Source organism: Vulpes lagopus, chromosome X, assembly GCF_018345385.1.
Source record: "Vulpes lagopus strain Blue_001 chromosome X, ASM1834538v1, whole genome shotgun sequence".
Taxonomy (NCBI): Eukaryota; Metazoa; Chordata; class Mammalia; order Carnivora; family Canidae; genus Vulpes; species Vulpes lagopus.
The window spans coordinates 41,489,329-41,505,068 of NC_054848.1; the positions used below are offsets into that span (position 1 = coordinate 41,489,329).

Here is a 15,740-nt window from a genome sequence, read left to right on the forward strand (position 1 = left end):
AAAAAAAAATAAAAAGTTGGGTTATGTTTCTTTTTGTTATTACTTTGTAGGAGTTCTTTCTACATTCTTACTATGGGTGTTTTATATATATATTACAAATATTTTCTCTGTGTCTTGATTTTTCATTTTCTTAATGGCATCTTTTGATGAGCAGAAGTTTTAATTTTGGTAAAGTCCCGTTTATCAAAATTTTCTTTTACATTTGTTTTTTGTCCTATGTCAAGAATTCTTGCTTGACCCAGTGTTGCAAAGATATTCCCTTATGTTTTCTTATAGGGCACTTTTAGTTTTAGGGTTTTTTTTCCTTTTTTTGATTAAAATATATCTAACGTAAAATGTCATCTTAGTTTCAGGTGTGCACCATCTTGATTCAACAATTCTATATATTAGCTCTCAGTACAATAAATGTAGTCACCATACGTTATTACAGTATCATGGACTATATTTCCTATGCTGTACTTTTCATCTCATGATTTATTTATTTTATAACTGTAAATTTATATCTCTTAATCCTCTTTATCTGTTTCACCTGTCCCCTCTCACCTCCCCTCTGGTAGGGAACAAGCACCAGTTTGTTCTCTGTATTTAAGAGCTTGTCTTTTTTTTTTTTTAATTTTTTTTAAAATTTTTATTTATTTATGATAGTCATACAGAGAGAAAGAGAGAGGCAGAGACACAGGCGGAGGGAGAAGCAGGCTCCATGCACCGGGAGCCCGATGTGGGACTCGATCCCGGGTCTCCAGGATCGCGCCCTGGGCCAAAGGCAGGCGCCAAACCGCTGCGCCACCCAGGGATCCCAAGAGCTTGTCTTTTCATTTCTTTGTTCATTTGTTTTGTTTTTTAGATTCCACATGTAAGTGAAATCATATGGTATTTGTCTTCTCTATCTGACTTATTTTACATAGCATAATACTCTCTAGGTTCATCCATGTTGTCACAAATGACAATATCTCATTATTTATTATGGCTAAATAATATTTCATTTTATATATCCCACATCTTCTTTATCCATTTATCTATCAATGGACACTTAGATTGCTTCCATATCTTGGCTATTGTAAGTAATGCTGCAGTAAACATAGGGGTACATGTATCTTCAAATTAGCGTTTTCATTTTCTTTGGGTAAATACTCAATAGCAGAATTGCTGAATCATATGATATTTTATTTTTAAATTTTTGAGGAACCTCCACACTGTTTTCCACAGTGGCTACACCAATTTCTATTCCCACTAACAGTATACAAGGGTTCCTATTTCTCCACATCCTCACCAACACTTATTATTTCTTTTTGATTCTAGCTATTCTGACAAGTATAAGGTGATATCTCACTGGTTTTGATTTGCATTTCCCTGCTTATCAGTGATGTTGAGCATCTTTTCATGTATATCTTTTTTGGAAAAATTTGTATTTGGGTGTTCTACCTATTGTTAAATAAGATTATTTGGGGGTGTTCTTTTGGTGTTTAAGTTCTTCATATGTTTTGGATATTAACCCCTTATCAGATATATCATTTGCAAATATCTTCTCCCATTCACTAGGCTGCCTTTTTGTTTTGTTGATGGTTTTCTTTGCTGTGCAAAAGCTTATTTTGGTGTAGTCCCAATAGTTTATCTTTGCTTTTGTTTCCCTTGCCTGAGGAGACATAACTACAAAAATGTTGCTAAGACTGATATCAAAGAGATTACTGCCTATGTTTTCTTCTAGGAGTTTTATGGTTTCAGGTCTCACATTTAAGTCTTTACTCCATTTTGAATTGATTTTTGTGTATGGTATAAGAAGGTGATCCAGTTTCATGTTTTGCATATAGCTGTCCACTCTTCCCAACACCATTTATTAAAGAGATTTTCAGGATGCATGGGTGACTCAGTGGTTGAGCCTCTGCCTTTGGCTCAGGTCGTGATCCCGGGGTCCTGGGATCGAGTTCCACATCAGGCTTCCCTCAGAGTCTGCTTTCCCTCTGCCTATGTCTCTGCCTCTCTCTCTCTCTTTCTGTGTCTCTCAAGAATAAATAAATAAAATCTTCAAAAAAGGAGAGAGATTTTCCTTTCTCCATTGTATATTTTTTGTCTCTTTTGTTGTAAATTAATTGACCATATGGGTCGTTTTATATCTGGGCTCTCTCTTCTGTTCTGTTGAGCTATGCATCTGTTTTTATCCTAATAACATACTGTTTTAATTATCATAGCTTTGTAATAGTTTGAAATCTAGGTTATGATACCTCCAGCTTTGTTCTTTCTGAAGATTGCTTTGGCTACTTAGGGTCTTTTGTGATTCCTAAATGTTTTAGGTTTGTTCTGTTTCTATGAAAAATGCCATTGGAATTTTGATAGGGATTGCAGTGAGTCTGTGGTTTGGTTTTGGTAATATGGACATTTTAACAATATTAATTCTTCCTATCCATGAGCCAGAATATCTATTTTCTTGTCTTTCTTAGTTTTCTTCATCAATGTTTTATAATTTTCAATATATAGTTCTTTTATCTCCTTGGGTAATTTATTCCTAGGCATTTTATTCTTTTTTCTTTTTCTTTTTTTTTAACCTAGGTACTTTTCTTAGTGCAATTATAAATGGAATTGTTTTCTTAATTTCTTTTTCTGGTAATTCATTATTAGTGTATAGAAATACAACAGGTTTTTATATATTGATTTTTATGTCCTGCAACTTTATTGAATTCATTTTTTAGTTCTAACATGCTTTTTAGTGGAGTCTTTAGGGTTTTCTATATGTAATATGATGTCATCTGCACATAGTGACAGTTTTTCTTCTTTTTTGATTCAGATGCCTTTTATTTCTTTTTCTTGCCTAATTGCTCTGGCTAGGACTTTCAGTACTCTGTTGAATAAAAGTGGCAAGAGTGGACATCTTTGTCTTGTTTTTGATCTTAGAAAAGCTTTCAGTTTTCCACTGTTGATTATGTTGTTAGCGGTGGGCTTGTCATATATGGTTTTTACTGTGTTGAGATATCTTTTCCCTATACCTGCTTTATTGAGTTTTTATCATAAATGGATGTTGAACTTCATTAAATGTTTTTTCTACATCTATTGAGATGATCATACAATTTTTATCCTTTATTTTGTTAATGTAGTGTGTCACATTGATTGATTTGCAGATGTTGAACCATCCTTGTATCACTGGAATAAATCCCACTTGTTCATTTTGTATGGTTCTTTTAACGTATTGTTGAATTCATTTTGGTAATATTTTGTTGAGGATTTTTGCATCTGTATTCATCAGGGATATTGACCTGTAATTTTCTTTTCTTGTGGTATCCTTCTCTAATTTTGGTATCAGGATAATTTTGGCCTCATTAGATGAATTTCGAAGTGTTTCCTACTCTTCTGTTTTTTGGAAGATTTTGAGAAGGATTTGTATTCTTCAAATGTTTGGTAGAATTCATTGGTGAAGCTGTTTGGTCCTGGACTTTTCTTTGTTGGGAGGTTTTTGATTACTGATTCAGTCTCCTTATTAGTATTTGGTCTGTTTAGATTTTCTATTTCTTCATGATTCAGGCTTGGTAGGTTGTGTGTTTCTAGGAATTTATCCATTTCTTCTAGGTTGTCCAATTTGTTCACACATAATTGTTTATAGTATTCTAATTGGTTATTTTTATAGTTCTTCTCAGTTGAACTATCCTATTATTCTTTCACTGTGAACATATTTTTCTTTATGTTCTTGAGCATACTTATAGGTAACTGGTTTAAAATCCTTTACTGCTGATTCCAGCATTTGAATCAGTTCAGGGTCAGTCTGATTGCTTTTCCTCTTGAGCCTCTTTTATTTCTCTTGATACCTTTCTCTCTCTTTCTATGTTGATTATTTTCAGTTTAGGTCCTTTGCATAGCCATGTAAACCTTAACATTTCCTTGCCTGTTTTTACCAAAAAGTTGACAAATAATTGAAGAAATAGAAGACAAATGAGTATGGTGATAGAAAATTTCAGCAACACTCAGCTGCTTTGATTTATATATTATAGAATACTACAGCCATCCACAGTTGAATATAGTTCTTTTCTAGGGACACATGAAACATTCTCCTAGATAGACCATATGTTAAAATCATACAGAGCATATTTTCTGACCACTATAGGATTAAATTAGAAATAAGCAATAAAAAAGCATCAAGAGAAAATGCCATATTTTTAAAGAATTAATTAAAGCAACAGTAGAGGGAGCTATGTAAAGTTAAAAGAAAAAAAGTATGCATGCTTCCTTCTAGAAGTTATAGAACACAGACAGATGGAGTCTTAGCTGCTGCCTTGGTCCTCCGCACCCCCGTCACTGCTGCCTACCACCAGCCAGCATGTCCTCTGCTCACTTCAACCAGGGCCCTGCCTATAGGTTGTCTGTTGAGGCCAAGAACAAGCTGGCCCCAGAAGTATGACCACCAGTGTGAGCAGGAGATTCGAGAGTGCATTGAGGAGGTGACAGGGCACCGCATCAGCAACAACTTGATGGATAGCCTCAAAGATGGCATCATTCTTTGCAAATGCATCAGTAAGCTCCAAGCCAGGCCCCATGAAGAAGGTCAGTGAGTCGACCCAAAATGGGCATCAGCTGGAAAACATCGGCAACTTCATCAAGGCATCACCAAGTATAGGGTGAAGCCCCATGACATTTTTGAGTCCAGTGACCTGTTTGAGAACACCAGCCACACCCAAGTGCAGTTCATCCTGACAGCCCTGGCTAGCATGGCCAAGATGAAGGGGAATAAGGTAAACATAGGGGTCAAGTATGCAGAGGAGCAGGAACTAAAATTTGAACTAGGGAAGCTAAGAGAAGGACAGAGCATCATTGGGCTACAGATGGGCACCAACAAGTTTGCTAGCCAGCAGGGAACAATGGCCTATGGCACCCAGCACTACCTTTGTGACCCCAGGCTGGGCCAACACCAGCCTCTGGACTAGGCCGCCATCACCAGCAAGGGAGCCAGCCAGGCCAGCCTGACTGTACTTGGGACCAAGTGACAATCTTCCAAGTCAGGGTTAGGCATGGAGCATTGTGACATACTCAACACCAGTCTGCAGATGGGCAGCAACAAGGGGGCCTCGCAGCAGGGCATGACAGCATATAGGCTGCTGTGCCAGGTCTATGACCCCTATGACTGCCTGACACCTGAATACTTAGACCTGGGTGAGCCTGCCCACAACCACCACCCACCAACTACTACAATTCTGCCTGGGGCCCTGGGCCCTGGGCCCCCTACTCTGTCTTTCCTCCAGGGAGGCTGGCTGCTGCTCTCAGCAGGGCTGAGCAGGCCCCACCAACCCCCTCCCCCTGCATGGCATCCTCCAGCCCCCTGGCACCTGCCTACAGGGTTATCACTGGGAGGCCCCCTGGCACCTCCCTACAGGGTTAATACTAAGGGGCCCTCCTCCTCAGAATTCTTCAGAGTCCAACATCCAGCCAGGTGTTCCCAGCAGCACCCAAAGGACTCACTGAGCAAAACTACCCCTACCTGTCCCCTGACTCCCTCACAGGTGGGTACCCAGGACAGGAAGTTCCCCCTAAGCAAAACCCTCAGAGCCCAGGCTCAGCCTGCCCCCACCCCATTCCTGCAGAGAAAGCAAACTGCATGCTCAGATACCCTATAGACACACATGGTTTGGTTTGCAATGACTGGCATTTGTGGATGTGACAGTGGCATTTGTAACACTAGCACTTTTTTTTCTCCTTCATTAGAGCACAATAAATGGCTGTAAAGTAAAAATAAAAATAAATGAAAGTTCTAGAATACAAACTTCCTATTTAAATGAACAACAAGGAGCACCTGGATGGCTCAGTCACTTAAGCATCTGCCTTTGGCCAGGGCCATGAACCCAGGGTCCTGGGATCAAGCCCAGCATCCGGCTCCCTGCGGGGGCAGAATACAGGCAGATGGAACCTGCTTCTCCTCCCTCCCTCTACCTGCTGCTCCGCTGCTTCTGCACTCTCTCTCTCTGTCAAATAAATAAGATATTAAGAAAAAAACTTAAAAAAATAAATAAAAATAAAATGAACAGCAAAATAGGATCAAGGTCAAATCTTGTACAAAATTATTATTTTTAAAAAGAAAGACTGACTCAATGTATACAATGAATGGCAAAAACGTACGATGAGATATTTGTAGCTACACATTGCCTATACCTAGGTATTTCATAGGCATATGGTATAAGCATGTTCTGGCAGAAAATCATTAAAAATAATTTCTTACTGATCCTCTCCCTATCCCCAGTGCTGACCATGTCACCTTGAACAGGATTGTATTGTTACAGCTCTCAGTGTCATTCGAGGATGTGACTGTGGACTTCAGCAGAGAGGAGTGGCAGCAACTGGACTCTACTCAGAGACGCCTGTACCAGGATGTGATGCTGGAGAACTACAGCCACCTGCTCTCAGTGGGTAAGCATAGCCCTCCTAAGAATCTACAAGGAGCACATTACAGGTAAAATTGTATCCTGAATGTAAAATAATGTTGGAAGTCCTAACCTCCAGTACCTTAGGATGTGATCTTTTTTGAATTAGGGTCTTTACAGAAGTAATCAAGCTTAAACGAGGTCTTTAGGGTGGGTCCTAACCCAGTATGACTGGTGTACTTAAAATAAGAGAAATCTAGACACAGAGATGGACATACACAGAGGAAAGACAATGTGAAGACACATAAGGAGAAGAAGATACCGTGTCACTGGAGTGATGCATCTATAAGCCAAGAGATGCCTGGGGCCACCAGGAGGTCAGAGAGAAGCATGGGACAGTTCCTTCCTATTTTGAAGGTTCTTCTTCAAAAAGAGCATGGCCCACTGACACCTTGATTTTGGACTTCTGGCTTCCAGAACTGTGAGACAGTAAATTTCTGTTATTTCGAGCCATCTTGCTTGTGCTACTTTGTTATAGCAACCCTAGGAAACTAATACAGATTTTTGCACTTGGGAAGTGGGAAGCTGCCATAACAAATACTGAGAAAGAAATGGAGGTGGCTTTGGGATTGGATAATAGGTAGAGGCTAGAAAGGTTTTAGGTACTTGATTGAAAAAGCCTAGACTGGGATCCCTGGGTGGCGCAGCGGTTTGGCGCCTGCCTTTGGCCCGGGGCGCGATCCTGGAGACCCAGGATCGAATCCCACGTCGGGCTCCCGGTGCATGGAGCCTGCTTCTCCCTCTGCCTGTGTCTCTGCCTCTCTCTCTCTCTCTCTGTGACTATCATAAATAAATAAAAATTAAAAAAAAAAAAAAAGCCTAGACTGCCTTGAAAAAAAATCACTGCTAGAAATAATGAACATTAAAGGGGCTTTTGGTGAGGTCTCAGATGGAGTGAAGAGCATGTTACTGGAAGCTGGAGGAAAGGAGATCCTTATTACAAAATGGGAGAGAACTTGACTGAATTGTGTCCTGTTGGGTGGAAAGTAGAAATTATAAGTGATAAGCTTGGATATTTATTTTTTAAAAGATTTTATTTTTTTTATTCATGAGAGACAGAGAGACGTAGAGACCGAGACAGGGAAAAGCAGGCTCCCTTCGGGGAGCCCAATGCAGGACTCAATCCCAGGACCCCGCAATCAGGACCTAAGCCAAAGGCAGACACTCAACCACTGAGCCACCCGGGCATCCCTAAACTTGGATATTTAGCTGCAGAAATTTCTCAGCAAAATGTTAAAGGCATGACCTGTGCTTTCCTGTGCTGCTGACAGTAAAATGTAGGAGGAAAGAGGAACATTGGAGAGGAATTATTAGTAAAAAGAGAGAGAGAACCAAAACTTGAAGATTTGGAAAATGCTCAGCCTATCCATATTGCAAAAAATGAGATGGACTCTGAAAAGAACCCCAAAGATATGGGCAACTAATTGCTAAAGAGATCAGATGTATCACTTGTGGATACCATCAACCATGTCATTAGAAATGCTGCCAGCTTAGACTGAAGAAGACAGGAAAAAATGAGGGGGCTGGAAGACATCTGGGATTCTACAGGTAGAAGATAGGCTGGGAAAAGTGTTTGTGCACACACATCAGCCTTCAGAAGAGGGATGAATGATTGACTCCAGGGATGGTTCTGAGGCCAACAGTGCTGCTGCTGCCACCGCAGGCCCAGAGGGCACAGGCTGGGAAAATGGGATGTGACAGCCCATCCTGACTTACCAATAAATCCTCAGTTCCAGAGGGCAAGCCACCGACTTGCTTCCAGGCCCGAAGGGGCAGAGCCACCACCCAGGGTTAAGGGGATGGAGTTGCTGCATCTAATCTGAGATCACAGCTTCATGCTCTCTTGAATTCTCTCTTCAAAGTGCGTGTCAGCTTTCCCTTCCGGTACTTGTGAAGAGTTGCAGTTGTGCCATTAGTTAGCCTTAGAAGGACTTTGCCACTCACCCTGGGCTGCATGCCCAAGCAACACAACTCCAGGGAGATTCAGGCTCAGTGCTCCAGGGGCTGCTACTGACCACACCATCTGCAGGCTGGGGCTTGATCAGAAGATGTGGGTCCCCTGTGAGTGGCACCAGGGAGTCTCTACCTCTTGCCATATTTCCTGTGTCCCACCACTATGAGGATTCAGCACTGGACTCTTCCATGCTCACTAACCATTACTAAAGGAGTCCTTGTAAGTTTCCTTTCTTCCACTGACTAATATGCTTAAATTCAATGAGCAAGTAAACTGAGACCCAGTAGCAAGCCAGAAGCTGGTTTTCGACAGGAGAGCAGTTATCCTCAGAAGGTAGCAGGGCTTTGTTCAAAAATCCTAAGATTTGCTCTGTGGTTCACATATAAGGGCCTGCCAAAAGCTCCCTTCCTACCTGCCACTGACACTTCAAGTACCCCTGGATCTGCCCAATCATAGGGCCCAAGTGGCAGAGAAGCTTATATGACAGTCTGGGACCTGTTGCAGAGCCTTTTGTTCTGGGCTCTGCTCAGTTTGTGTGTGCCTGGGTGACTCAGTGGTTGAGCATCTACCTTTGGCCCAGGTCGTGATCGCGGGATCCTGAGATCGAGTCCCTCATTGGGCTCCTCCCCACAGGGAGCCTGCTTCTCCATCTGCCTATGTCTCTGCCTCTCTCTCTGTCTCTCATGAATCAATAGATAAAATCTTTAAAAAAAAAAACTAGCAGTTTTTTTGGATCACCTGGTAAGTGAGCCAGAGTGACACACTCAAATGAGTAATATTACTGCCTCTGAAGTCCATAGAGGCCCAGTAGGCATTGTCCCTCTTTTTACTTGTAGGAAAAGCCAGAGGCAAAAACTTATTCTTCACTTAGAAATTTCTAGGGGCATCTGGGTGGCTCAGTGGTTGAGTGTCTGCCTTTGGCTCAGGTCGTGATCCTGGGGTCCTGGGATTGAGTCCCACATCAGGCTCCTCTCAGGGAGCCTGCTTCTCCCTCTGCCTATATGTCTCTGCCTCTCTCTCTCTCTGTGTTTCTCATGAATAAATGAGCAGTCCAGTGGGTCCCTACCGCTCTACCTCTAGAAATTGCCCTGAGGTGGATGGCCCCTACATTTTTGTCAGATTTATTTCCTACCCTCTGACATACAAATACCTTACCAATAAATAAGTTAAGAGTGGTTACTACTTCTCATTCATCAGGTTCTGTCAGCATAGTGTCATCAGTGTAATGGACCAATGTGATACCTTGTGTAAGAAAAAGTCAGTCAGGATCCCTGCAGACTAAATTATGACATAGGGCTAGAGGGCTGAAATACCTCTGAGGTAGGACAGTGAAGGTGTGTGTGTGTGTGTGTGTGTGTGTGTGTGTGTGTGTGTGTGTGTGTGTATACACACACACACACACACACACATATATAGTTGGCCTTGCCAAATGAAAGCAAAATGTTTCTAGTAGTCTTTACTAACAGTTATGGCAAAACAAACCCCCACACATTTGCCAAATCAGTAACTATTCAGCAGGTCCCAAGGTGTGTTAATTTGTTTAAGCATTGAACCTGAATCAGGTACGGCAGCTGCTGCTGAAGTTACCACCTGGTTAAGCTTTTGACAAGCCACAATCATTCTCCAAGATCTGTTTGTCCTCTGCACAGGCCAAAGAGGCAAGTGGAATAGGGATATGGTGGCACTCACTACCCCTGCATCCTTCAGGTTCTTGATGGTGGCTCCAATCTCTGCAGTTCTTACAGGAATGCAGTACTGCTTTTGCTTTACAATTTTCCTAGTAGAGGTAGTTCTAGCGGCTTTCAGTTGGCCCTTATCACCTTAATAGCCCTCACCCTGTAGTTCAGGGAACCAGTATGGGGATTCTGCCAATTTCTGAGTATCTGTGTTCTAATTTTGCATTGCTGAACCAGGAAGACAACTGCAGGATGGATTGGGGGGCCTGCTGGGTGTCCCCTGTCCTCCATTGTGAGATAGAGCTGAGCTGAAACTCAGTTGATCGCTTCTCTCTCATAAGCCCCTCTGCTGTCTGGTGGGCCACGGTGACATCTTGGGTCTCCTGGAATTCATGTCAATTCAGAACTGGTATCCAATAATCTCTGAAAAGCCTCATTATGTCTTCTCCCTCCCTGCAACCTGACAAAGGGCTGTAAATTCCTTTAGGGAAGAGAAAGTTTAGTAGTCTACATTTTGACAGTGTAGTGGGATCCTTCCTCAAGGGATCTGGGCTCCCCTTCATTCAAAAGACTTTGGATCTGTAAACTGACAGAAGTCTGAATATTGATTGAGGAGCTGAGACTCTGTTTTTATGTTTCAAATTACACTTCTGGTCACTTGATCTAGAACTCTTTTTTTGCACATCAAGTAAGAATGTAATAGACTGTTCATCTATTTCTTTTCTAGGGGACATCATGATCAACTGGCCAACACCATGGGTCTCTGCAAGTCAGATTATTCTGATCACTGCTTTGACAATGCTGTCCGTTATAGTTACCATGTCCACCTTTCATTTAGCAATTCACTGCCTCCATTTGGCCCTTGTCACCCCAGTATCCAATTACTCGTATTGCATTGGGGTTTCCCAATTCAGTGGCAGCAGTTCCAGTTATAATTTGTGTCCTCCAGAGAAGAGCAGTCAAAGAGCTCTTCAAGATACTGAGCCACACACACACACACAAATTCTTGTGTCCCAGTTATGGTGACAGGCGTGGCTTCTGGACCCTCCCAGGGTGGGAGAGCATGTCTTACATGATAAATCCACTCTAATGCACCAATTTCCCCAAGCCTTTGGATGCCTTCCTCTATAGTATAGAGAGTTTTTCCAAAGCACTTCTACATTTCAATTGCATTTCATACAGGCCACGTTTTGATCCATGTTTCAGCCAATCAAACAGAATGTTCAAGCCCTGTCGAACCCCTCAAGCAGCAACATTAAGTTCAGAATCTCCTTAGTGCAAACATAACAACACATTTGGCCTGATCCAACTTTATGTTCTTTCCATGATCCCACACTCTTAAATATCCATTTTCACCCAGATTTCCCAGCTGTCTGGATAAATTAGACAAATAGTGCAGTTCTTTTGCACTTCCTCATGGATTACACTATACCTCACCCTTTGTACCCTGATGGAACTCGAGTCTAGTTCTAGGTCTAGAAGCAAATAAGGGTAGTAGGGGTAGGTCGTGAGAGAAATCAGCAGTACCTTGCAAGGCAGGTACCTCAGAGAAGGCCACTGAGGGGTCCTTGGGCAAGGTAGGGTTAATCTTCTCAGATGGGGTAGGAGGGCTGCTTCTACTCATGAAGAAGGCTCATCAGAATTTAGAAATTCAGTGTCCTCATATGTGTCCATTCCAATTTTCTGGATCCCATTCCTTTTCAGTCAATTCCCTTACCTTAATAGCAGACACCTTGTAAGGTTGGGAATTCAACTTATGTTGTAATGTAGCCACCCACAGAATGAGACTCTAGATTTGCTTTTCAGCAGTATCAGTTCTGTAGCTACAGAAGTTAGGGGTTTCTTTCAGGACAGATGTAGAAATTTTCAGGTTGTTTATGCAGTGCTTGAGCTGGGAAATCATATCCTCTCACCACCCCAACCCCTTTGTCCAGCATGATTAAGAACAACCTGGCAAAAAAAAAAAAAAAAGAACAACCTGGCAATCTTATTATGCTTGTAAGTTTGACAAAAATTTCTAAGGTGTCAAATACAAGGTCACCCAGAACCATGCCTCTCACAAGAATTTGATTAGGAATATCAATGTGGTGATATTTTACACATCTCTTTTGCCACATCACTCCATGGTCTATCTGGGCCCTCATTACTTATGGGAAATAGAGTCATTAGTGCCTTCAAATCTAATCAGAGTAGAGAGCCAATTCTAGAAACCCCATAACCCATTCAAAAAACTCAGTATTCTATTCCTCTAGTACTATTCTTCAAAACTGTATTATGGTTCTCCAGAGAAATGGAACCCATGAGATATGGGTATATACATATACAGAGTGTATACACACATACACACACATATACATACACACATATGTAGAGAGAGACAGAGAAGATGAATACAAATACAGAGTCCGAGGAAGAGATTTATTTTAAGGAACTGGCTCGCCTGATTGTAGGGACCAACAAGTCTGAGATTTATAGGGCAGGCCTACAGGCTGGAAATTCAAGTGAGTTGATGTTGTAATCCTGAATGTGAAATCTGCAGAGCAGGCCAGTAGACTGCAAACTGAGACAAGGTGTCTGTGTTGCTGTCTTAAGGTAGAATTCCTTCTTTCACTAACCATTTCTTGTTCCCTTTGCCCACAGCAAACACCTCAAAAGACTGTGGTTCTTTACCTACTTCATTCTTTTTTTTAAGATTTTATTTTTTATTTGAGAAAGAGAGCACATGTGTGCATGCAAGAGAGCAGGAGGGGCAGAGGGAGATGAAGAAGCAGACTCCCCTCTGAACAGAGAGCCCGACACGGGGCTTGATCCCAGGACCCTGGGATCATGACCTGAGCCGAAAACAGATGCTTAACTGGCAAAGCTACCCAGGCACCCCCCAAAACTTCATTCTTAAAGGATCTGGGCCACTAGTAGTCCTGCTTGAATTGGATTGTTATAGGTCCTATTGACTTTAGTCACAGGGCACAAGTAGGGATTTCATGTATTCCAGACTTCCTTATTTCCATTGTGGGGTAGCAGTCGGATTTCCCCTGAGTCGTCAGGATCAGTCACCCCAGTAGTCAGCACAGTAACTCCTTTCTTTGCCTTTTTTTTCCCCATTAACAACATCCCCCACCAGAGGGGTACATTTATTGCAATTAACAAACTTACATTGATACATCATCATTTACTCAGTGTTGAACATTTTTTTTTTTTATGATAGTCACAGAGAGAGAGAGAGAGAGGCAGAGACACAGGCTGAGGAAGAAGCAGGCTCCATGCACCGGGAGCCTGATGTGGGATTCGATCCCGGGTCTCCAGGATCGCGCCCTGGGCCAAAGGCAGGCGCCAAACCGTTGCGCCACCCAGGGATCCCAGTGTTGAACATTCTATGGATTTGGCTTTTGATTCAGAGACATGAGGAGCCCAAAGCATCCGGGTGGCAGACTTAACTTCCAGTTCAGTGGAATCACTGCTGTATCTCCTGGCGGAAACATTCCTCCCTTTGGAACTAAGAGAACAGCAGAGTGTAAGGTCACAGGAACAGGAAGCAAATATTTTGCTAGTGGACCAGTAGAGGAGGTAGTGAATGGTGCCACTCCTGGCCCTGGGTCAATAGGGTGGGGGTCACCACTGGTAGGCTTTTGGAGGACAGAACATCAAGCCAATAAGAATTAGGAGAAGAGAGGGAAAAATAAAACAAGACAAAATCAGAGAGGAAGACAAACCATAAGAGATTCTTAATCACAGGAAACAAACTGAGGGTTGCTGGAGGGGAGGTGAGTAGGGGGGATGGGATAACTGGGTGATGGGCATTAAGGAAGGCACTTGATGTAAGGAGCACTGGGTGTTATATAAGACTGATGAATCACAGGGACACTTAGGTGGCTCAGTGGTTGAGCATCTGCCTTCGGCTCAGGGTGTGATCCTGCGGTCCTGGGATCGAGTCCTGCATCAGGCTTCCTTGCAGGGAGCCTTCTTCTGCCTGTGTCTCTGCTTCTCCCTTTGTGTGTCTCCTATGAATAAGTAAATAAAGTCTGAAAAAAAAGACTGATGATTCACTGACCTCTATCTCTGAAACTAATAATACGTTATATGTTAATTAATTGAATTTAATTTTTTTTTAAAAGAATCACTCTCAAGCCTTAAAATTTTATGGAATTTACCTTGCTAGGTTTGGACTTTCTTGTGATCTATGATCCTTTTTTTTTTTTTTTGAAGGAAAATGTAGAGGTTTTTTTTTTTCATATAGCATGACACCCAGTGCTCATCCCATCAAGTGCCCCGCTCAGTGCCCATCACCCAATCACCCCCACCCCTCGCCCACCTCCCTTTTCACCACCCCTTGTTCGTTTCCCAGAGTTAGGAGTCTCTCATGTCTACTCTCTGATATTTCCCACTCATTTTTTCTCCTTTTCCCTTTATTCCCTTTCACTATTTTTTATATTCTCCAAATGAATGAGACCATATAATGTTTGTCTTTCTCTGACTTATTTCACTCAGCATAATACCCTCCAGTTCCATCCACGTCAAAGCAAATGGTGGGTATTCGTCGTGTCTAATGGCTGAGTGATATTCCATTGTATACATAGACCACATCTTCTTTATCCATTCATCTTTCGATGGACACCAAGGCTTCTTCCACAGTTTGGCTATTGTGGACATTGCTGCTATAAACATCGGGGTGCAGGTGTCCCGGCGTTTCACTGCATCTGTATCTTTGGGGTAAATCCCTAGCGGTGCAATTGCTGGGTTGTAGGGCAGATATGATCCCTTTTTTCATTCAATTTCTCCCTTTTGAAGTGGGAATGTCTAGTTTATGCCTCTTACCATTGTGTTTTGGAAGCAAATAACTTGTCTGCTTTCACAGGTTTGTGTGGAGAAAAGCTGCCCCAAGATGACTCACACTCATATCACACCCATAATGAATTTGGGTAATTTAGATGATAAGATTTGAGACTTTGAGTTGGTGTTTAGATAGATTTTGAACTTCAGACTTGATGCTAGAATGATGAAGACTTTGGGGGATATTGGGATGGGGTTAGTGTATTTTGCACATGAGAAGGACATGAATTTGGTGGGGAGGATCAGAGCGCAGATTTTTTTCTAAGATTTTATTTATTTATTCATGAGAGACATAGAGAGGCAGCAGGAGAAGCAGGTTCCCTGCAGGGAGCCTGTTGCAGGACTCAATCCCAGGATCCCGGGATCACCACCTGAGCTGAAGGCAGACCCTCAACCATTGAGCCACCCAGGTGGCTTAGAGGGCAGATTTTTATGGGTTGAGTTGTGTCCCCCTGGAAAAAATATATGGAAATCTGAACCCCCAGTACCCCCAGAATATGACCTTATTTGGATATAATGTCTTTATAGAGGTAATCAAGTTAAAATGAGTCTCTTGGGGTGGGCCCTAATCTAATATGACTGCTGTCATTATAAAAAAGAGAAATTTGGGCATAGAAATAGACACATATAGAGGGAAGAGTATGTGAAGACACACAGGGATATGATGGCCATGTGACTGGAGTGATGCGTTTAGAAGCTAAAGAACATTAAAAATTGCCAGCAAACAAGCTAGAAGATTCAAGGGAGATTCTCCCTTATATCCGCCAGAGAAATCATAGCCCTACTAACACTTTGATTTCAGACTTGAAAGGCTCCAGCAGGAGACTGACTTTCTGCTGTTTTGAGCCGCCCAGTTTTTGGCATTTTGTTACCGCCACCCTAGGAAACTAA

At 42.2% G+C, this 15,740-nt stretch overlaps 1 protein-coding gene and 1 pseudogene across 11 annotated transcripts in view; both read left to right on the forward strand.

The window, feature by feature from the left end:
- The window catches only part of LOC121483021, a 32,276-nt pseudogene extending 26,920 nt beyond the window's left edge, over positions 1–5,356 (forward strand).
- Positions 1–15,740, forward strand: part of ZNF81 (zinc finger protein 81) — a 103,985-nt gene that overhangs the window by 60,949 nt on the left and 27,296 nt on the right. For 9 of the 11 annotated variants that reach the window (XM_041740886.1, XM_041740893.1, XM_041740897.1 and 6 more), the window contains one exon: positions 6,252–6,378. In XM_041740886.1, coding sequence (XP_041596820.1) covers positions 6,252–6,378 — 127 coding nt within the window. Of the gene's footprint in view, positions 1–6,235; positions 6,379–15,740 lie in introns of all 11 variants that reach the window. The other 2 variants (XM_041740892.1, XM_041740894.1) reach the window with 1 other exon arrangement.